Here is a 23,748-nt window from a genome sequence, read left to right as displayed (position 1 = left end):
ATTCACAATGGTAATCACTGCAAGGCTAGTTGTGCATATCGTCGGGATGTTACAGCCTAGAATGTAGGCCTTTGATTTTGTCGAATTTTACATTGACTACACTACTCAATGTATACATTCGGACAGAAGTTCACAAGACTTTACGAGTGATCAATTTAAAGAGGAGTTTTGCATGTCATAGACACGTTCAGGTTAATGATTTTTATTGTAGTTTTGACCCTTGAATTGTTAAATTCTACGATGTATTCATGTGCTGTTTTTCCTCTGGGTGGAATTCCATCAAGCGTCAGATGCGTAATAAATTCCATACTTAGTTTTGTATATTATTGGAATGTTACGCTTCGGTGATTTTCAAAGGATACATGGCCGTATGTTGTGGCATTTTACAGTGTCTGCGTGTGTAGTTGTGGAACAAGGAAGTTAAATCTCTCGTTGTTATATTGCATTTTCTATCCTACATGTAGGATGTGTATTTTCCATGACTAGTCATTGACTACTACTTTTTATTGATTGTTTTTCTTTTATTTAAATATTGATCTTGTGTTTTTGGTTAATTAAAGGGTCCCTTTTAATTTTTTATAGACAATTTTGATACATCAATCAATTATAATCAAAGAGACTAACTTATCGGTTCCCAACACATTAGGCTAGTTGCATAGTGGCATCCCCCGCACCACTAGACTGTTGTTGAAGTGGTAAAAAAAGTTGGGTGCTAAAATACCCACTTTTTGTCTTCGAGGCCCAACACTCGACATCGGACCCAACTGTTGACTTTCCAAATTAAATAAGACCCTACAATTAAACAAGTTTAAATATATAGATATTGATTTAAAGAAAACTAGAAAGTAGAAAGTACATACTGCTCCTTTTCAGTTGGACAATATTATTTCTGTATAAAAATACCTAAACGGAGCACTAATATGCATGTATCATTGGTTATTCTTTACTATAAAAGGAAAATTTAGAGGAGTGGTTGAAAACAGTTGGTCTGGAGCAGTACAAGAACACTTTCATAAAAGAACAAATACGAACATCAAAGGACATGGAAGTTTTAAAATCGTTTGGGCGCTCCGAGATCGAAAAAGAGTTGAAGATAAAGAAAACAGGTATTTCAAAACTGTAAACACGCAGTGCTGTTAGAGGTTTAAAGGTATAATGTTATTAAATAGAAAGGTGTTGTTTATAGTCTTATTTCAATCGGAACATAAAGTTTAAGGTAACTGAAGTGTTAAAATAGTAAAAATACCATATCGTTTTTCGGCATACGACATGTCTCATTTGTTCCGTTCTGTTTATAAATAAAGTCATCTTATCTAAAGAAACGAAGGTATTGTGACAGTCATGTGACAAAACAATTGTTTGAATTAAATCGAGGAGTTTCATTTAGTATAAATTATAAAGCTTATTATTATTCTGTACATGATAAAGCAGGCTATGCATCCGGTTTTTTTTTATTGTACATATTAAAAACAGTTTATATCAATGAATAACTTTCTAACAAAATGAAAGACTAATTTGTATACCGTTCTTTTATTTTTTTTCAGGACATATCAAAAGATTGATGTATGCAATTAGGAAACTTAGAAATCCAACGGAGAGTAAGTAATATTATCAACTTATCTTTAGCAATAGGTCAAACTGATTTTTACATTTGAAAAGTATTAGATTGATGACGTGCAGGCAGGCGGTTGGGTAGATGCATGGACGGCATCACGTTTTTCATTTCCATTCCATTACTGAAGTTTGGTATGTAATTAAAAAGAAACTTGGTCTTTAGATAACTAATGCTTATAGTAAGGTTGGGAAAACATATGGTGCTGTTGGAATTAAGGGCAGTGCCACGGAAATAGAAAAAAAGGATGTACGAAATATTGAACATGGCCACAATGTAGCTTATAGAAAAGCCTAGCGTAAGGTTTGGAATAGCAAATTTTCTATATAGATAGTTAATAGGACAAAAAGGAGGCGTGTTGGTGTTGGTGGGGGGGGGGGGGGGGGGCTCCGTTGCCGAATGGGTAAGGTCCCTGACTTCAAACCACTTGACTCTCACCGATGTGGGCTCGAGCCCCACTCGGGGCGTTGAATTCTTCATTTGAGGAAGCCATCCAACTGGCTTACGGAAGGTCGGTGCTTCTGTCCAGGTACCCACCCATAAGAGGAACACCTGGGGTCTTCCTCCACAATCAAAGCTAGATATATGACCTAAAATGTGTCGGTGCGACAGTAAAACTAACGAAACAAACCAACAAAATGGATGGAAGTATTTTTGTTGCTATGATCAAGGTGCACTGATCGGTCAATATCACTGTTACTACTAAAAATTGAAAATCCTTGAACAGCCTTGTTCTCGAGGAATTTTCCATGTCTCTTGTTAATGGAATAAAATGATTTTAAATGATATAAATTCCTGTATACATGCTTTATATGAACCTTTCTTTTTTTGTATTTAAGTAGTCTTTCAGGATTTGTAGTTCTTAGCTGAATGTATGGCGTGTTTCTAGTACATATATCGTTACAAACGTACAATTATCAGAATGGGCGTGCTGGTTCTCTTTCAGGTGAGATGCGTATAATGGAAGTGAAGAAAGCGCTGATGGTACCAAAAGCGCATCAACTTAAAACTTTAAATGGAGAGGAGTATGAATTTTGGGATAATTTAAGAAATTTGTGCCTGATGCCGCAATCTACGGCATTTGGTTTGGAGGACGATTTAAAAGGTAAAACATTTTATGATTTGTGGAATGTCGTTCTGCTAAATCATATCGATTATGGAATGTCTTTGTTATAAAATAATAGGTCAAACATGACAGCATTCTATCTCGATGCCAAATAATATGCAGATTTGACGTCAATATTGCCGTGGTTTAATTACAAAATAAATATGAGAGAACAGACAATTTTGTAGATACTGTTAAGAATGCAAAAAGATTTTGTCAACAGTGATTTTCATTTGATTAAGTGCATTCTAGAGCTATGCCAATCAGGTGCGTATAATAACTGTCACTCGGTCGAGTGATATAATTCTTTCGCATCGGAACTAGGAACTGATTTTATTCAGAGAAAAAATAACTGTATGAAGTATATTATTATTATCACGTTATAGGACTTGAATATTTAAACGGGGTGAACATGTGTAGACGGCCGGGAAGCTTGGCCAGTAGAACATCGGAACGGTATTCCGAGGCTCCGGGTTCGAGTCCCGGTCTGGCTGCACATTTTTCTCGCCCTGTGACATTTGGCACCCAACGTGATACCGTGACTGAATATACTCCGAGGTCATGTTTGTCTTGTTCTCTATCCCATTAAAAAATCGATGATGACTTTCATATAGCGGGGGAGTATGTCACGGTATAGGACTTGAATATTAAAAAGGGGAGAAAATGTGTAGGCTCGAGTGGTAGAGCATCGGAACGGTATTCCGAGACCCCGGGTTCGAGTCCCGGTCTGGCTGCTTCTGTCCAGGTACCCTCCACCCCTTGGTATTATTTAAATGAACAAGTAAATTCCGGTTTTCAGTTCAGAGTTAAGATGTGCAGCTGAGGTTGAACTATCTTAATATCTGACCGATGAGCCGCTTATTTTCCTTTAGTTATAATATGTTCATTAAAATAGGATGATAAATATTATGCTGAACCGTTACGGTGATTTTCCGAAAGAATACGCTACGTTTAACTCACTTCTTTGGCTAATAGAAATCGGACCATGTTCAAAGTCTTAGTTTAAGTAGTGCTAGACAGCTTTATTCCAAGTTCAGTACTGCTCGAAATTTCTGCATTTTCATGTATAATTCATATATTTGTTAATGAGAACTTTATACGTCCGAAAGAATTTATTCAATTTAGAACGCAGTGACAGGTTAATATATGTCACTCAGAGTTAAATTATTTTAAATAGCTCTTCCATAAAAAAATTACGCCTGATGCGAACCCGCCTGAAGACTGTTCACATATTGTCTATTTTAGGAATTCAAGCTCATCTGTTATTTTTTCTGTTTCAGCTAAACTTGGTGATCTGAGGAATGCATGGTTAATGATATTTGCAGTGTCAAACACGCTTTGGCTGATACTGATTTATACACTGGCTGATAAGGGACAAATTCTCAGTGTATTTGGGAGCAATCCTATAGGTATGTTTACTTCTTTTTGTACTATCTTGCTGTGGTTTCATCTCGATTAGGGAGTGTTTTCATTACCGTTCAGTATAAATATTGCTTTACTTAATCTAAATACACGTTTCTTCCTTTGTTTGCAGCGAACATTTAATTAATATATTTTATTTAAAAGTATGTTTAATGATTTAATTCTGCTTCACTTAGTAACTCATTTATGTACTTAATGTAAACCCAGTCAGTCAAACGACATACGTTACGTGCTAAGAGATGTCCTGTTAATAGCCTTGGTAGTAAAGGCATCTCATGATGATCTCATAGGATCTTATCTAACTTAAGTCTGTATCTCCTTACAATTTTCCATTGTAGGGCTTGTTGTCTTGGTCTTGTTTGGACTAGTGCTTATTATTCAATTCTTAGCAATGATTGTACATCGTGTTTCAACACTCACTCATTTCCTAGGAAGAGCACCGTACAGGGTCGGAGATACATACAACACCACGTGGGCATTTAATGACAGGTATGAGAATTGCTACACGTTACGGATTTACAGTTGCATTCTGACAAATATGATAGCCCACCCATTGAGCTGAATAACTAGGAAATCAATATTTTTAATGAAGTTCCAAGTCACAGATTCAAATTCTGGGCGAACTTACATTCACTGTAATTCAAACGAAGACAATATGTATGATATCTCCTTCTTTGTAATGATAAATAAAAATTGTGGGTGGTCAAAAAATGCAGCACATGCGAGTTTGCAGTGTGCATTTGAAACTAACATAAATACGAATGTTAGAACTGAAAATTGTTAATAAACTTTAACACTATTATGCCCAGAGGGTGCGCATATTAAAATCGCTATGTCCGTCATTCCGTCCATCCGTGTGTCCGGACGTGCGTCCGTCCTTGTAAATTCTTGCCGGGCTGTAACTCTGTCATACATACAGAGATTTTGAAATAACTTTGCATAACTGTTCACCATAATGAGACGACGTGTCATGCGCAAGACCCAAACCCCTAGCTCCAAGGTCAAGGTCACACTTAGAGGTTAAAGCTTAACAGGGTCTGTTTCGTGTCCGTTCATAACTCTGCCATCCATTAAGGGATTTTAAAATAACTTGGCATAAATGTTCCCCACAATGAGACGACGTATCATGCGCAAGATCCAGACCCCTAGCTCCATGGTCAAAGTCAAACTTAGAAGTCAAAGGTATCTTCTTGTCTGGTCAATAGCTCTGCCATTTATCAACGGATTTGAAAATAATTTGACACAAATGTTAACCATATAGAAAAGGTGCGTCACGCTCATATCCCGGGTCCCTTGGGTCAAGGTCAAGGTCACGAAATGATGTGTGTGTGTGTTTTTATGCGCAGACAACTGTAGCATTCTTGGGCATGTTTCGGGGGCATTTGTCACCAATAGTGACAGCTCTTGTTTTTTTAGCTCACCTGAGCCAAAGGTCAATGCCCGTCGTCCTTCGTGTGTCGTGTGTCGTGCGTCCGTCAACATTTTCTAAAAAAAAATTCTTGAAAACCACTAGGCAGAATAACACCAAACTTCACAGGAATGATCCTTGGGTGGCCCCCTTTCAAATTGTTCAAAGAATTGAATTCCATGCAGAACTCTGGTTGTCATGGCAACCGGAGGGAAAAACTTTAAAAATCTTCTTATCCGATACCACAAGGCCTAGGGCTTTAATATCTGGTATGTGGCATCATCTAGTGGTCCTCTACAAAGATTGTTCAAATTATCCCCCTAGGGTTCAATATGACCCCGCCCCGGGGGTCACATGGTTTAAAAACTTATATAGGGAAAACTTTGAAAATCTTCTTGACGTACAAAACAACACAGCCTAGGGCTTTGATATTTGGTTTGTAGCATCATCTAGTAGTCCTCTACCAAGGTTTTATTTTTTCAAATTATCACCCTAGGGTCAAATATGCCCCGGCCCGGGGGTCCCAAGTTTTACATAGACTTATATAGGAATTTTTAAAAAAAATCTTCTTGTCTGAAACCACAAGACATAGGCCTTTGATATTTGGTTTGCAGCATTGTCTTATGGTCCTCAACCAAAATTGTTCAAATTGTACACCTGGGAAGAAAAGAGGCACTGCCCTGGGGGTCCCAAGTTTTACATAGACTTATAATACATGTATAGGAAAAAAACTTTAAAAATCTTCTTGTCTGAAACCACAAAACTTACGCTTTTGATATTTGGTATGATGCATTGCCTAGTAGTCCTCTACCAAAATTGTTCAAATTATGCCACTGGGAATTAAAAGAGGCACCGCCTCGGGGTCACTTAGTTATGATATGAGTAATAGAGGAAAAAATACTTAAAACAATTATCTTATCCTATTTCCTAGACTGTTTAATTATAAATACCTGATGAGCCCAAGTAATATAATGTCACTTGACTGTGACAATGACCTGCTGACCTACTTTCTTGTTTTTTAAGAAACTGATAAGATAGCCTTGAAACTTGGATGACATACAGACTTTTGCACAAAGATTGTAAAACTTAATTTCATTGACCATCTACTGACTTTCTTAATATTTTAGCATCAGTTTGGAAATTTGAAACATGTAGCTCGTATTACCTAGCTGAGCGATCCAGGGTCATCATGACCCTCTTTTTAAAATTTATTAGACGCCGTGATATTATCAATTATTATTATCATTTCTTCTTTAGGGACATGAAAGTGTCAGAGGATGACATGGTTGCTAGGCGAGTAAGAGACTATGCCACAGGAAGGGCAATTGGTAAACTTCAGCAAAGAAGAAAGGACAGAGGTGAACGCAGACCATTGCTTCAGACACAAGAAGAACACGTTTAAGAAGTAGCATTAGAAGGTCATGAATGGGCTGTGTCTAATGTTCCAAGTGACATTTTCGACTGTACTACTTGCATGTCATAAATAGTGTTAAAACGGTTTATGTAACGTACCAATACTGTTGATAAAACATCATTTGCTAAAATTGCAAGGGTGGAAAATTGTCAATGAATCAGTCTCAAGCGCTAGAATAACAATACCTGCACAGCATGAGCATCTGTGCATTTAAAAAATAGAAATCCTGTTGTTTGTAATTATACTATCATCAGAATAATGTATTGCTAATGGTCCATTCTAAGAAAATATTTAAGGTGTTTGTTTGTTTGCATTTGAATCCGGATCGTTACTCGTAACATTTCTTGTATAACAAACGGCTGTGACTAAATACAGAGTTGGTGCGCCTGTGATATATTACAGACTCCGGTATATACCGGATTAACTAAATTTGAACAAAAATATCTTAAATGTTTATATTTTGTAACCATAGTGATTCTAACCCTAACCTTTAGTCAGTATATTATGCATATTATACACTAAATGCGCGCGGACATGCAAAAAAATGAGTATTTTTGCCGTGCGTTCCTTTTGATAATAATTCCGCGCTTGCGCAGAACGGCTGCACCAACTCTGCAATGAGAAACATTAATAACAAACATAGCTACTCGAGACATAATCTGATATTGGGATTGGTTCCTACGTTTATTATTGTATGTTGCTCTTTATATGGAAATTATACGTCCCTATCGGATAGCGTAGTTTTTATTTAATTCAAACATCAAATATGCGAGGTTGAATGTGCAATGAATATAACAAATGGTGTAACGCGAGTGTACTGTTCAGAAAAACAGAAATGTGCAATCATACATTGCAGTACAAATTAATATGTTATATTACATCGGGTTGTCAATTGAAATCTAGCTGTGTTACCTAGCATTCAATCATTTGTAATATATATGTGTAACACTAATGGACTGATTAAGTTAATTTTAAAAACAAAGCAGCGGATTGTGAAATCTAGCTGCACACTGTGTGTTAAATTCAAACCTGTTTTAAGGAGCAAGTAAAGGGAATGACGAAAAATGAAATTTTTGTTGTTTAATACTTGTTGATTTGCTCTGAAATAACAGAGACGGGAAATAGCTAATGTGGCTACTAAAGAAAAGTGATTTATTAATAGTGATGATCGCGCTAACACAGGTTTGACTCTAGATTAATAACTGTTCATACCTTTACTTCTATGCGATGATAAACTTAACAATAAACAAATGTCTCATATATCTTCTGTCTGACTAAAATCATATTTTTGCGTCAAATGTTGGATAAGAATGTTGAGCGGTTGTGTTGATTTTTATAAAAAGGTTCTATTAAAACAGAACTTTGCCTTTTAAAGTTGTTCACTGTATTAATAATTGTATTTTCTGTATCTAACTGATTCTCATTGGCAAAGTTTGTATTTCATTTTTAGTCACCTGTCAGTTGATAATGTTGTATGTTTTGAACATTTTTATGTAATAAATCTGAGATTTTCTCAACAGTTAATGCTTTCATCGGCCCTGAGTCTGTTTGGTTGAATTCGTAAGTCCTATAATAACCGACTCTTAGTAGAAATGGTATAAAAATCTGAGCACAGGTATGTTTTACATGTTAATTTCGAACTATTTCCTTGGTTAATTAAAAGGAACAGAAATGAGCCGTTTATCAATATAAAGGCCATGACAAATAGACTAGATTATACCAAATCACCATCACCAGTTGCGTAAGAAAATCTATTAAGACGATTTGCGTACTGTTTTGTTAATGGTGTAGCTATGTTTGTTTTATATCCTAGCCTGATCTGCGTAGGTGAAGGTTTAAAAAAATAAACATAGCCAACTAGTAATCTTAAATGCATAGTTACAACATTATTTTTAGTGTGTGTGTGTGTGCATGTGCGTGTGTGTGAGCGTGTGCGTTCGTATTGCATAACGAACTGTATCGAATTGGCTTTTGATATAATCCATTAGTGTTTTTGTCTGATATTTGACCAGTATCTTCCTCAGTGCTCAGTATTTGTGGCATTGTAATAATAGTTACAGGAATATTGTATTGCAACTAATCACGTTTCCAGTGCAATTTAGTAATTCAGTTCATTTCTTTTTACAAAAATATAGCTTGTGAGTGTTTTTATATATTACATATATTTGTTTTATTGAACTTGTTGTCACTGACGATTACATTTATTATTACTCTTTGACTGTTGAATAAATTTATTAAAATAAAATGCAATACAATGTGTATAAAATAAGGAAAAACTTGTATGGCTTAATGTTTTAAATTCATTATTCATAAATAAGGGGTTCGAGCTTCATCAGCTGTTAGTTTACACTCTCAGTCGTTCAGAGCCAGGAATCGCACTAGTACTGACACCTGTAAATTATAACTTAGTAATATATTGTTTTGCAACGGTCTTTAAGTCGGGATGTCCTCAATAAACATCTGTACTGTCAGTATCTGACGTCGAATTACAATTTTGAGAATGTAAATTTCTTCATGTGAGGAAGCCTATAAATTGGTTAACGGAAGGTCGTTGGTTCTATCCTGGCGCATGCCAAGAGATGAAACAATGCTCAGGGTTTGGGTGCATCTGGGGTTTTCCTCAACTACCAAAAGCCGGCATTCGATCTAAATCGTGTTGGTGTGACGGTACACCAAACAAAAACAGAATAAAACACAAATATAAGTCACAACAAAACCGAATATATTCAGCCGTTTATACTGAGTTGTACACGTTAAATGCATTATTTGTCGACCTTTTCCCGACAATAATATTTGAGGAAGGATCGTAGGCGTTCAAAACGGATTGTATCCAGTCGATATACTTCGGTACATTGGTGTACACCCCTGGCGTGTATTGTGCTGCGCAGCTGTATCCCCAGGATACTATGCCAGCAATTTTGTAGACGCCTCCATTCTCACAGACTAGCGGTCCACCGCTGTCTCCCTGAATTGAATAATACGAAGCGTATTTTATGTGATTTAAATAACTTAAAATCAGAACTAGGATTTAAACCCGTATCGATAAAGCGACAGTACCTAGAAAGAACATATATGACCACTCTACCAATTGCGTAAATAGCCACAACCTAAAAGATGGTTACGCAACTGCAGCAGATCGTCACTGACGCCAATGACGAGCATGCATGTATACTGAACAAAACAGCTTAAACGCCATCTTTTTTTATTTTGCTAATTATTGCTTTGGACATTTCGCGTACCCTCTGAGCAATATAGTATTAATAACATTTCAAAATTTTAATAACATTAAACCACTCCACCGTATATATTTACTTATTTTACCACTTCAATTCATTTTAGAAAAGTCTCAAAAAGTACAATTTACAAACTAGCGAAACAGGTTATGGGGGAAGAATACGACAACAAAAACAAACTAACATCCGGGTCATGCCCTCCCGGAAAAGAGCGTTTAAAATGTGGGTAATATGGAACCATTTTCTAGTAAATGTCAAAATTTACCACTCTGTATTTTCATATTAAATGATAATAACTCTTTTTCTTATAACACAACTTTGATGAATATATTTTGATTTCTTCTTTAAACTGGGATGTGGTAAAAATATTAATAAAAAATATTTCTTTTGCGTAACTTGACATTTTTTTTTAAATTTGCGTTACTATTGATAACATGTAAATTTAATGTTACCCTTAAATTCAAATGGCGGATCAGCTATTTTGCCGAGTATATATTGATAATAACACTGACTCATAAATACTTGGAGACACTTCACGGCCGCCAAACTAAACCGGGTCCCATGGTACTGTTGCAATTGTAAATTTACTTTATCATATCGTATGAAAGACAAAATTTAATATTGTAGTTATTTTTAGTGCAGTGACTTTCAGGTCCTATCGAGCTTGTTGACGAAACCATATTGCTTAAATTTACATTTACTTGTAATCAAATGTACAAACAGCATGCATGTAATAAAGTGTATAACAAAACTGAGCTTTATAACCAACCTGACAGCTGTCAATCCCGCCCTGTTTCAGACCAGCACATATCATTGTATCCGGAATGGTTCTGTCCAGTAGGAAGGTACATACAGGTTGCGCTAGTACTGGAATGTTAGCTTTATACAGCGCATGCGTCCCATGCCCTCCTAAATGTAAAGGAACATGCACAATTAACAACACAATAAAACACAATACAACACGTTTTATTTCGGCAGTAAACAAAATTGTGCACTTTATAGCCTAAACAACAAGGACAGAAATCCAACGGGGAAAGCCGCATGCAATGGAGGCATCCAACATTACATATTTGTGACAAAAAATCAATGAACAAAGCATATTCCCACTCTTTTTGTCACCTAAAATTGAAATCCGCAAAATCTTAGCCATACAAAATAGCCGTTTGGAAAAATAACACGAAATTTCAAGCGCGTGAAATTAAGTGATTCCGCAATGTGTGCATTTCACATATAGCTTGAATGTACATAATTTAGTGTGAACGTTTTCATACAAACCCGACACTACACAGATTTGTATTTGTGCGATAGAAATTCTCCTAGTACAATATCGAAAAAGGATTGTAGAAAGCACAAAAGTGATATTGCATTATATTTCATCACATGAAATTATTCACACGCATTTTAACAATCAATTATCTAATTAGACGCTGATCCGTTTGGTTTTTGATATCCAAATTAAATGATTGAGATCATAATTATTTCACCCTGTTACAAAGTTTTCAAATTAAAGAAATGTTATCAGAACGATACCTGTGAATGCAGCACCCCAGCCTGTTATTACGCAGGTTTCCATCTGAAAGCTGTCATTTTTCTGTGGAAGACATACTGGTCGCACAAATCCATTGATCTCTACGTCTTCTGCCAACTTCATCATTGCAATATCGTCCTTGTAGTTGTCAGCATTAAAGTTGGCGTGAACAAAAAGCGTATCGACCTAATATTTAAAAGGTTGAAATAAACAAAATGTGTGTCCACCTAATGTCGAAAATATCAGAATGTACAGAAAGCGTCTCGACGTAACGTCAAAAATGTCAGAATGAAACAAACAGCGTACAGAACTAATGTCATGGCAAAAATAATATTGACCTAAGTCAAAAATGAGTGAGTGAACAAAAAGCGAGTCGACCAAATGTCAAAAAGGTCAGAGTGAAACAAAAGCGAGTAGACCTAATGCCAGAAAGGCCGGAGTGAACAAAAAGCGAGTCGACCTAATGTCAAACAGGTCAGGGTGAACAAAAGGCGTGTTGGCTTAATGTCAAAAACGTCTGAATGTATAAAATGAACAAAACGTGTGTCGACTTTCAATGATGTCAGAAGTGTTTGAAGAACAAACAAGAGGGACAAGATGGCCCTAAGTCGCTCACCTGAGTAACACGCAATAACAGTGTAAACATGTTTTACCTAGTGATTTCATGGAGACATATATTCTGACCAATTTTCATTAAGATGGCCCCTTGAGTGTAAACCTGCTTATTCTTTGATTTGATCTGATGACCTAGTTTTTGACCCTACATGACCCAGATAAAAATTCATCTGATATTTCATGCACACAAACATTCTGACCAAGTTTCATGCACATCAAATGAACAAGAGTGTTAACAAGCTTTTCCTTTGATTTGACCGGGTGACCTAGTTTTTGAGCCCATATGACCCAGTTTCGAACTTAGCCTAGGAATCATCAAGATAAACATTCTGACCAAGTTTCATGAAGATAGAGTCATAAATGTGGCCTCAAGAGTGTTAACAAGCTTGTCCTTTGATTTGACCGGGTGACCTAGTTTTTGACCCCATATAACCCAGTTTCGAATTTGGCCTAGAAATTATCTAGATAAATTGATCATTTTGAACAAGTTTCATGAAGATATAGTCATAAATGCGGCCTCTATGTTGTTAACAATCTTTTCCTTTGATTTCACCTGATGACCTAGTTTTTGACCCGAAATGACCCAGTTTCGATCCAGGCCTAGAAATCATCAAGATAATCATTCTGTGCAAGTTTTTATCAAATCAAAACATAAATGAAACCTCTATATGGCTGAAAGGGCCAAACTAGAAAATTTTGCCCCTTTCAGGGGCAGTAACTCCAGAACCAATGATGGAATCTAGCCGGTTTTCAAAAGGAACTGAGATCTTATTGTGACTTAAGTGTGTAAGTGTGGTTATAATCAAATATAAAATGTCACTTCTATCATGTTCACAAGGTAAAAATTAACAAATGTTGGCTCTTTCAGGGGTCAATCAGGGGCCGTAACTCCGGAACATTTGATTGGATCTGAAAGTTTCATCATGGAATCGAAGATTCATTGTTGATGAAGATATTTTGCAAGTTTGTATCAAATTAAATCATAAATGGAGTCTCTATACGGCTGCAAAACCAGTTTTCGAAAGGAACCGAGATATTATGCCAATATAAGTTGTGTGCAAGATTGATTAAAGTTGATTGCAAAATGTCGTCTCTATCGTGTTCACAAGCCACAAATAGCAAATTTTGGCCTTTTAAGGGGACATAACTCTGGAACCCGTGAGGAAATCTGGCCAGTTTTCGACAGTAACTGAGATATTATGCCAATACAAGTTGTGTTCAAGTTTGATTAAAGTTGATTGCAAAATGCCGTCTCTATCGTGTTCACAAGCCAAACATAGCAAATGTTGACCCGTTAAGGGCCCATAACACTAGAACCCATGATGGAATCTGGCCAGTTTTCAAAAGGACCGAGATATTATGCCAATACAAATTGTGTGCAAGTTTGATTAAAGTTGATTGCAAAATGTGGTCTCTATCGTGTTCACGAGCCAAAAATAGCATTTTTTGGCCCTTTAAGGGGCAATAACTCTGAAACCCATGATCGGATCTGGCCAGTTTTCGAAAGGAACGAGGTATTATGCCAAATCAAGTTGTGTGCAAGTTTGATTAAAATTGATTGCAAAATGTGGTCTCTATCGTGTTCACAAGAAATTGTGAACGGACGACGGACGGACGACGGACAAAATGCGATCACAAAAGCTCACCCTGTCACTACGTGACAGGTGAGCTAAAAACATGTTGAACTAAGGTCAGAATTATATCGAGATTGTCATATCCGGGTATTTACTTCTACTATTGAGGCATCAAAACATTTGATATCTGGCGACATTATTCAAAACAAAAATATCAAACATCCATATAGGCTGATCATTTTAAATTTGGGGTTGAAGTAATTCCAACATAAACTTTTGGGTGTGGAATAAGTAATATGCAAGAAAACGAAACACAGAAAAAAGTCCTCAAAAATATCATGGTAATTTTTTGAGATATTTCATCTGAAATTCTGAAGTAATTTCTAATACGTATTATGACTTTTGTTGTGGACCATACGCTGTATTGGTCTACTACTGTATATTATAGCATAAATGTTTGTTTTAATACCACAAAAAAGATATTATGAGATATCTAGCATGTACTAGTAGGCTACGTTTAGTATTTTAGCATATTTGTCTAAAAGTGCCGGGTAGCCCGCCCGTTTAGCTCAACACGGCGGGGCGTATGTTCTCTGTGACGATTTGATAGAAGACATTGTGTCTTAAATCATTCGTCTTCCATCACTGATTCATGAGGGGAATTTGGCAGTTATCTGCGGAGAACAGGTTTGTACTGGTACAGAATTCATTAACACTGGTAAGGTTAACTGCCCGCCGTTACATAAATGAAATCCTGTTGGAAAACGACGTTAAACCCAAAGCAACAAACAAACAAACAAAAAAGTGCCGGGTGTCAAAATTCAGAACATTGGTGTCAAAATTTAGAACATAGAATTTCTAAACAACCTCATCAGCGTTGGAGTTAAAAGGCGTTGAACACCAGACATATATCTCAAAGTCAGAAACAAGAAACATTCATAAGGGATTCGTAAAACAAAAATTCACACTGTCACTGCGGCGGGTGGGGTTCTTTATAACATAAATATTTGAATGAAATTATAAACAGTTACGGCAGTTATTCATAAAATGAGCCGTGCCATGAGAAAACCAACATAGCGGCTTTGCGACCAGCATGGATCCAGACCAGCTGTGCATCCGCGCAGTCTGGTCAGGATCCATGCTGTTCGCTTTTAATTAATTAGAGAAACCATTAGCGAACAGCATGGATGCGCAGGCTGGTCTGGATCTATGCTGGTCACAAAGCCACTATGTGTGTTTTCTCATGGCGCGGCTCAAATGCTTCTTGGACTGCTTCATGATGTGATACATGCATGTGAATATAGAAATGATACTAATATTTTGTTTTACTGAATTCATTTTAGATAAATTTGCAATGCTTTGTTTAATTAAAATCTAAATGAAGCTGCCCTTAGATATCACCTAATTTTCTGAGTTTGGCTTGGATTTCTTTTGAGGGTTTTTTTTTCCTGTAAAGATTACAAATCATAAATAAAAAAATATGTTCGAATTAGATTATGGTTTTGACATTATCTTGGTAATATAGCCGGACTAAGATAATTTAGTACATATAAGCCCCTTTTAAAACGTTTTACTCAATACACATCAAGATAAAAGTTATAATAATGTTTGATGCATGAGTAGTGTTTTCAGTCACGAAACTGCCTAAATTTGACGTTTTCCACAGGATATTAGTTTTGAATAAGGCGGATAATGTGGGGGCATCTTTAAAATGAGACAGACACTTACCTTTACTATTTTTTCCTGGCCTTCAATAAATGCCCTGTCATTTTCTCCCACCACTACGGTCCACATTATTGGATAATGATTCCTGAAAAGGTAAATTTACTAAATAAAATATAAAAAAAATCTGATTACGATTTGCTCTACCTAAAAAAAAATATCTAGGCTGAAAAGAGGTATGTAGTACATGTCTTCCGACCACACTGTGCTCTTCCGATCATTTTACCTATACTGATCCCTCGCAAAAAAGATATCAACAAGTAAAAAACCAACACAGTAAAGCAGTTATGTAATTTATGTAAATTCCGCGGAAATTAAATATCGAATATATCAGCCAAAAGCAATCAACGAACCAGATGTTTTGAACAATCGAATGGTCCCTAAAATTACATAACATAACATAACATATCATTTATTTGGCATTAAACACATTTACATTTATAGCCAAACTATTTCAATGCATGCATGGAGTAGAACATGTGACATTTTCAGAGAAAGTCCTAACATGAAGTATATTTACAAAGTAAGACAAATATAATAAGAATACTTGTAGATAAAAAATGCATTTCAATAACAATGCAAACTATTTAAAGTAAAGCACAAAATAGAATCTATTACACATTATTTCGTTCCTTATTAGCAAAATAAAGGTACTTGGATAAATTATTAAGTGTCACAGAATTTTTTGAAGACATTAATGTTTCGAACTTATGAACAGTTGGCCAGTGGCAAAAATATGGTTTCAAAAATTTTTTACGTAACATATAATATTTTGGACAGACTAATAGAAAATGATATTCGTTTTCTACTACATTCATGTTGCAGTTTAAACACAGTCTGTCTTCCCGTCTGACTTGTTCATATCTCCCTGATTCTACCGCTAGGTTATGAGAAGATAGCCTAAATTTTGCCAGTGATATTCTATATTTGCTAATATTTACATGATTAAGGTATTCTTCAAGTTGAAATGAGTGTTTGTAAAGGCTATACGAAGCCAGTCTGCTAGAATTATTAATGTTTGAGTACCACACTTGTTTATATATGAGCCGTGCCATGAGAAAACAAACATAGTGGGTGTGCGACCAGCATGGATCCAGACCAGCCTGCGCATCCGCGCAGTCTGGTCAGGCTCCATGCTGTTCGCTTTTAAAGCCTATTGGAATTGGAGAAACTGTTAGCGAACAGCATGGATCCTGACCAGACTGCGCGGATGCGCAGGCTGGTCTGGAACCATGCTGGTCGCAAAACCACTATGTTGGTTTTCTCATGGCACGGCTCATATATCAATTATTCTGTTTTTAATAACTTGAAAGTTGATCTGGATATTTTCTTGGTTAATCCATAAGTATGTCATTCCGATTTCATTTAAAATGGATTTGATTTGATGGGCCCAGTTTTTCCCACTATAAGAGTTATCATTATCAGCATCAGTTTTTAGTGTTCTATACATACGTTTCAACAAGCAGTTATTATCTAGTGATATTAATTTTTTAACCAATATTTTATTAAAATCAGTTTTCGTTGAATTCGCATTGGATATCGCCCCGTTTCTCCGTATAATCCATCTAGATTAGTTGATTTTTTAACGCACAAAATTTTTCGCAGAAACTTGCAATGAATGAATTCTATATTTTTCCCTTCATTATAACCAAAAACTTCTGCACCATAATTCAAGATAGATCCGACTAGGCTATCAAAAAGTTTACATTTATCAGTTATAGATACTTCTAGTTGATTAAATACTATAAATAGATTATGTAATGCAAATAATGAATGCTGGGCTAATTTCTTTTGTGTACGATGCCAGTGTCCATTTTTGAATAAGTTTATTCCGAGGTATTTAAAAGATGTCACGTTTTCTAGGATAGTATCACCGTATGTAAAGTTGTATTGAGTATGTGGTCCTAGCCCGAATATCATGACTTTCGTTTTATTTGTGTTTACTTTTAGGCCCCGAGTTTCGCAATAAATCTTTAGGTCATTCAGCATTGACTGAAGAGCTGTAGGTGTATGTGCAAATAGCACGGCATCGTCTGCAAACAATAACATGAATACCTTTATGTCATCAATAGTAAAAAGGCCATCTATATTGGAGTTAATACTGCCTAATATGTCGTTTACGAAAAACAAAAAAAGTAATGTTGAACTAGGGTCCCCTTGTTTTGCACCTATATTTGAATCAAAATAAGATGACACTTCATTTTTGAATTTAACAGCGGCTTTAACAGTATTATACATACTTTGAATAGCTTTTACAAATTTGGAACTAACTCTTTCTGACAAAAGTTTCTGGAATATAGAAAATCGATCCAATTTATCAAAACATTTTTCACACACGTGTTACATGCTTATGTTTTAACGTCTCAAACAATATACAGATGTCAACACTCAGTTTCTGTTGATAATATTAATTACACTGCTTGTTGGTGACAGGATACGGGATATAAGCTGTCGAGGAAATCCATATCAGGCGAGAGCGAAGCTATGGATTTTCAAGACAGCATATAATCCGTATCCTGTCACCAACAAGCTGAGTAACGATTTTATCTTGCCGGCTACCCTTTACTTACATAATATAATCTAATATTTTGTAAATTAACAAAGCGGCAGCCATTTTTTTTAATCAAAATTCATATCTGTAATGTACAAGCAGGATATGGAGTATTTCCTGTCTCCACGTGACGTCTTTTGACCAATAGAAATGCAAGAAACTTGTAGGAGGCTAGATAAGTATAATTATTACTGAACACCTACTTTCCGCTGTCAACAGTTTGCTTTACAGGTGTACATAATCCATTCCTCGTTTAGCAAATACGTACCGATTGATACACTTACTGTCTTAAGTAATGTGCTGCTGTCAACACCCAGTTTCTTATAACAAGTACACTTTCCGCAAGAAAACACGCAGTTTCTTATAACAAGTACACTTTCCGCAAGAAAACACTCAGTTTCTTATAACAAGTATACTTGCTGCAAGAAAACATCCAGTTTTTTATAACAAGTACACTTTCTGCAAGAAAGCACCCAGTTTCTTATAACAAGTATACTTTCTGCAAGAAAACACGCAGTTTCTTATAACAAGTATACTTTCCGCAAGAAAACACCCAGTTTCTTATAACAAGTATACTTTTTTGCAAGAAAACACGCAGTTTCTTATGACAAGTATACTTTCCGCAAGAAAACACCCAGTTTCGTATAACAAGTATACTTTCTGCAAGAAAACACGCAGTTTCTTTTCACAGGTATACTTACTGTATCAAATGATATTGCTCTTCCAAACCACAGTTTCAGTCAACAAGAGTATTTATAGTACGAAACAATGTGTTGTTTTCATCAAAAAGTTTTTGTCAAGTAGTATACCCATTGTATGAAACAATTATCAACACGACCAACAGTTTCTATCAAAAGTGTACTTACTGTGTGAGACAGTGTGCCTGTGACAACAAACAGTTTCTGTCAATAACTAACGTACTGTACGAAACAACGTAAGGATGTCAACACCAAGGTTCTGCCACTAAGTATACTTACTGTCTGATAAATGACCTACTATCAAAAACCATTTTATGCCAACAAATATACTCACTTTCAGTGTGAGACTGTAAACTTCCAATGTTAATAAATATACACGTGTACTTACTGTCTGAAACAATGAGCCGCTGTCAATACCCAGTTTCTGTCAATAAGTATACCCCCACAAATATGTGTATCATGTAGACGTAACGATACCTACAACAAAAGTTATTATAGTAAATGAAAATAACATTTAAGGATAATACGCACAAATGTAAAGAAAAGGGAGACGCGTTAGGGTTTATGTAAAATTTCGCGAAATAAAATTCAGAAATTGCTTTCCTTTGTAATTGTACGGCGAGTTCTGTGTAGATTTATCAAAAGTGTATTGTTTGTAAAATCTGAAAAAAATAGACGGTAAAGCTTAAGTCACGCTTTTGCAATGAGGTATAAAATAAAAGGAATTTTGAAGCTTTATGTATGACTTGCGTAAAATTTTAACTGAGTCTGTAATAAATATGTTACTGATTTTATGATATTTGATTAAGAAAATCAATAGGCAAGTATTATTGAATGATGATAAATTAAATATGTTTTAATATCAAAAGACATCGTCCAGATAAAGCGATTATGTTTCAAAATGGCGATACCTTACACTACAATCAATCCATTTGAAAACTATTTGTTCACACGACCTGCCATAGACCATATATTTCACAAATAGTTGCAATTACGACATGACACAGACCATACATTTTACAAAAAAAAATATATTTTTTCTTATGACCATACGCTCTACCAATATGTGAATAATATGACCTGTCTCGGACCATACATTCTACAAATACATGAATCATATTACCTGCCAAGGGAATTCTCCTGGTTTAGCCACAGATCCTCCAACTATTTTGTTTGTGTGGGTTGTTTGTGGTGTACTTAAGCCGCACTGGTCTAAAGATAAACAACAACATTTATCTGTTTCCTAAAGCAACTTCATTATATAATCATTCAAAAATGTCGTATGATTGAGATCAACGGGTATCATTTAGCTTTATTAACCTGCTAAATTTCTAAAATGGACTGTTCCATCATTCAGTTTGGGCAATACCATTTATTATTCGAAGGGGTGTTCACTGAAAATTTACTAACTGAATAGCGAACAGTGCAGACCATGATCAGACTGCACGGATGTGCAGGCTGATCTTGGTCTACACTGGTCGCAAGGCAGAATCATCTGCCGCCAGCAGGCTAAGGGTTAAACCATTTATAATAATGTCTTATCTACCTTAGTGTTAAAAAAGGATTTCAACGCTATAGCATTTGGAAATCCTGGACGTTATTTTTCGACTGATGAAAGTATATTGCGTAAAAAAGCGTTTAAACTTTTTAAACTTTCAATTTATCTCACAATGCGCTTAGGTTAATTCAGAGCTATTTATAGATAACAAACCAATTTCTAAAAATAGCTTACTCGGCTGAAACGCTGGAATCATTGGTATTTGTGTTGAAGGAAAACAACACATTTCCTCGAAGCCGCATCCATTTAGTGTATAATATTCCCCGTCTAGACACGTACTGTATCTGTAGTTAACACATGAACCTTTGTGCTGAGTTTGACAATCTAAAATAGTGAATATGGGACAAAACAATTATTACCTCTTTCCATATCTATACTTTTTCATGGACATGATAAATATCTTTTTGCTGAGTGTAGCGAAGTAGTAACTAATCAAATCTTTGTATTTTGGCAAATGAATATAAAAAACGGATAAACATGCCAACGGATGCACTCGCATTTGAAAATGACATATTTGCACTGTACAAGGAAGTACAGAAAATCAGAGAGATAAAAATGTACTATAAACAAAACATGAAAACTATGTAAATTTTATGTCATAATCTAATGACGTTTGTGCAGGAAAATATTCTGTGATTATTTGCCTTTATTTAAATAAAGGCATACGGTTGCACGTAACTATCTATATAAAATGGCAGAATTTAATTGCGGTGAAAAGCGATATCTTTATTAGGCTGACAAAATACATTTTCTTATGAAGATTTTCAAGTTTATAGGGCAGTTTATATAATTTGGAAAGAAGAAAAATACAAAACAACTGTCACAGTTTCTAAATACTCTCCGAATAAAACTAATATTTACGAGTTCTGGATTTTTATGTTGCGTATTTGTAGATGGACTGAGCTCGTTGGGCACTGTATTTGTTTAACAAGACTTAGTGAACATCTTTTGGTGAGTCGTGCGTGTGATTTTCTGCTACACTTATTTGAAAATGTTGGACCCCACACAAGTTTTCATAATGGGAGTCTACGAGAAAATCGAAATTTTGAAGATATTTTCGCGAATATAATATTTTTTTCTACAACTGAGATTTTAATGAAATTTCTCACGATTTTAAACTAGCATATGGGCTATAATGTAGTTAGATAAAATGTATATTTCCTTGTGCTTGTTTTTAAGATATTTAACCATGTTTAAAGAGATTCGCACATTTTATGCTGATTGTGAGACGGTATTTGTAATTATTTAAGGTGACAAACATTTTAATACCATATTGCATCTTTAGAAAGGAAGTAACGTTGTTGTTTTTATAGTTTTACTAGCAAGTTGCCGTTTATTCGTGAAATCATTTTCGTTTCCGTATTCCAAGTCCATGCTTAATTTTATGCTATCCGGATAAATGACGTTATGCCATTACTTCCGGTTTATCAAACATGCAGGACTACCATAACTTGCCGTTACGTCCAGCTGTATTAAGCAGCGACTCACCTTAAGCAGCCAGGCAGACTATTTTCCAAAACTGTTAATATCGTTCTTAAATCCACCCCCATTAAGCAACAACCTGCTTTTGGCAGCCATATTAAATCACCACTCTGGTTGGCTGCTTAAAACAGGTGTGTATACAGAAAAAAAAATCATTACAGACAATAAGTTTCACCTGAAAAGTGGAAATGTCCTTTCAATCATTACAGACAATAATTTTCACCTGAAAAGTGGAAATGTCCTTTCAAAATAATCCATATAAAATTTTGTAACAAATGACTACATTTACAGAGTAACAGACTTAAGTCAGTCAGTGCTGCTGGCCGTATCAGTATAGAAGTCGGCAAAGACGCACTTTTTGCACCCTGTGCGTTGTAATGAATATGTATGCCTGACACGCACAATTCACTTTCAAACTTTGTTTAACCTATATAAATCTTATTATCTGGCATTTCTTTGCCCGATTTAATCCTAATTTGCGTTGCAGAGGATTGTTCTTTTGGGTCTATATAAAGTTTATGTCCTGCGACCCTAAAGTTGACAGAAACGATTTGTATTATATGCATATTTGACGAATTGAAAGAAAAGTATGAATGATTTAAAATATAGAGCATAAATCTGTTTACAAAAAAGACGAACACACTGGCCGTTGTTCTAAAAATATCACAGCTCATTCTAAATCACTTACCATTCGCAAACACATACAAAATACACACAGAAAGTGTCCAAAATTTCAAAACTGATGAAATGTCCTTCATTTTACAATATGTTGTTGATAAAATATGGTCATGACTAAAGTCACATGGAACTCAAAAGGAAAGGTCAACGTCTAGAGCCATTATCTTTAACATATAGTCATGACTGTCTTGTATGACTTTCAAATGTGCGGTCGGTTTTTAAACTTTATCTGATTATAGAAGAGTTAACGAATTAGGCGAGCTCCTTACACGATGTAGGAGATATTAAAACACACGCACGTAGATATGTTTAAATATCAAAACAGCAACGAAATATAGAAAAAAAACTGTTATACTAAGCTTCGCCAAGCCAGTCTTAAAGGAAAATGAAAGTAAAGGAGCTAAATATTGAAGAAAAATATAATATCAAAAACGAGTGTTTCTCAACAGCTATTTTTGTTGTAAAATATTTTTACCAACCTTTGACGAAAAGAATTTCAGTTTTCGTTTATTTTTAAGCCATAATTATAGTGATGATGATGATGATGATGATAATAATAATAATAATAATAATAATAATAATAATAATATTTCAACTGTTTAACAGAAAGCGGTCGGGGAACAAAAATATTCCTGACACTCAGTAAAATATATCCGGGACTGAATATGTTTTTATACCTAGAAGTAACGATAGTGGGCTTATCAAGAAGACAGTATAGGAGACTCTTTGCGCTCGTTGTAGGTAGTAGGTGCAGATGGGGATATGTGACTTGAGGGTAACCATTTTGGCAGTAGTAAGTTATCCCAGCCGCGTAAACAGATATCCGATAGCTAGATTTTTTTCCATCCGCATTTATATGGGTGGTGAACTTTTTTCTTGCATGCCATATTCATCAAAGCATTGTTAAAATGCAATAAAATGATTGGTTTTCTTTATAATACTATTTTCTAACAGAAGCGTATTTAAACAAAACGCGGCTGGAATTCACTTCCGTCTACATGAAAAACAGACGTTATGACGTTTCAAACCCAAACAACAGGTTAGAGAACACCAATCAAAAAAGGCAGGGTACTTACTTGGAATAAGGCAGTCGTATACCTGGAAATAAGGTGATGCTTAATCTGTTCTAAGAGGTCAGTAACACATTC

At 35.4% G+C, this 23,748-nt stretch overlaps 2 protein-coding genes across 5 annotated transcripts in view; one reads left to right on the top strand and one right to left on the bottom strand.

The window, feature by feature from the left end:
• Positions 1–9,243, top strand: part of LOC123542969 (uncharacterized) — a 43,702-nt gene extending 34,459 nt beyond the window's left edge. For all 4 annotated transcript variants that reach the window (XM_045329026.2, XM_045329024.2, XM_053531413.1 and 1 more), the window contains 6 exons: positions 956–1,106; positions 1,545–1,598; positions 2,559–2,717; positions 3,998–4,126; positions 4,478–4,628; positions 6,805–9,243. In XM_045329026.2, the coding sequence (XP_045184961.2) occupies positions 956–1,106; positions 1,545–1,598; positions 2,559–2,717; positions 3,998–4,126; positions 4,478–4,628; positions 6,805–6,949 (789 nt within the window). In that variant the 3' untranslated portion in view covers positions 6,950–9,243. The remainder of the gene's footprint in view (positions 1–955; positions 1,107–1,544; positions 1,599–2,558; positions 2,718–3,997; positions 4,127–4,477; positions 4,629–6,804) is intronic.
• Positions 9,244–9,682: 439 nt separating this feature from the next.
• On the bottom strand, positions 9,683–22,769 carry LOC123542968 (serine protease 41-like). The gene is made up of 8 exons (XM_045329023.2): positions 22,611–22,769; positions 20,615–20,764; positions 20,006–20,094; positions 19,271–19,359; positions 15,640–15,721; positions 11,725–11,908; positions 10,964–11,103; positions 9,683–9,926 (listed from the first exon to the last, which is right to left on the bottom strand). The coding sequence occupies exons 1-8, from the start codon at positions 22,678–22,680 to the stop codon at positions 9,696–9,698; spliced, it is 1,035 nt and encodes a 344-aa protein (XP_045184958.2). The 5' UTR covers positions 22,681–22,769; the 3' UTR covers positions 9,683–9,695.
• Positions 22,770–23,748: the final 979 nt, after the last annotated feature.

Source organism: Mercenaria mercenaria, chromosome 19 (genome assembly GCF_021730395.1).
Source record: "Mercenaria mercenaria strain notata chromosome 19, MADL_Memer_1, whole genome shotgun sequence".
Taxonomy (NCBI): domain Eukaryota; kingdom Metazoa; phylum Mollusca; class Bivalvia; order Venerida; family Veneridae; genus Mercenaria; species Mercenaria mercenaria.
The sequence above is the reverse complement of the archived record's forward strand: the minus strand, read 5'-3'. Positions and strand labels throughout refer to the sequence as shown.

What these genes read in the sequence shown, in the direction of transcription:
- LOC123542968 (XM_045329023.2), bottom strand. Translation starts at nt 22,680, where the DNA reads ATGAAGGACATTTCATCAGTTTTGAAATTTTGGACACTTTCTGTGTGT. An exon ending in TTTGTATGTGTTTGCGAATG is followed by an intron (nt 20,765 to 22,610) that starts GTAAGTGATTTA and finishes TCACTATTTTAG; the next exon opens with ATTGTCAAACTCAGCACAAA. An exon ending in CAGGAGAATTCCCTTGGCAG is followed by an intron (nt 19,360 to 20,005) that starts GTAATATGATTC and finishes CTTTTGTTGTAG; the next exon opens with GTATCGTTACGTCTACATGA.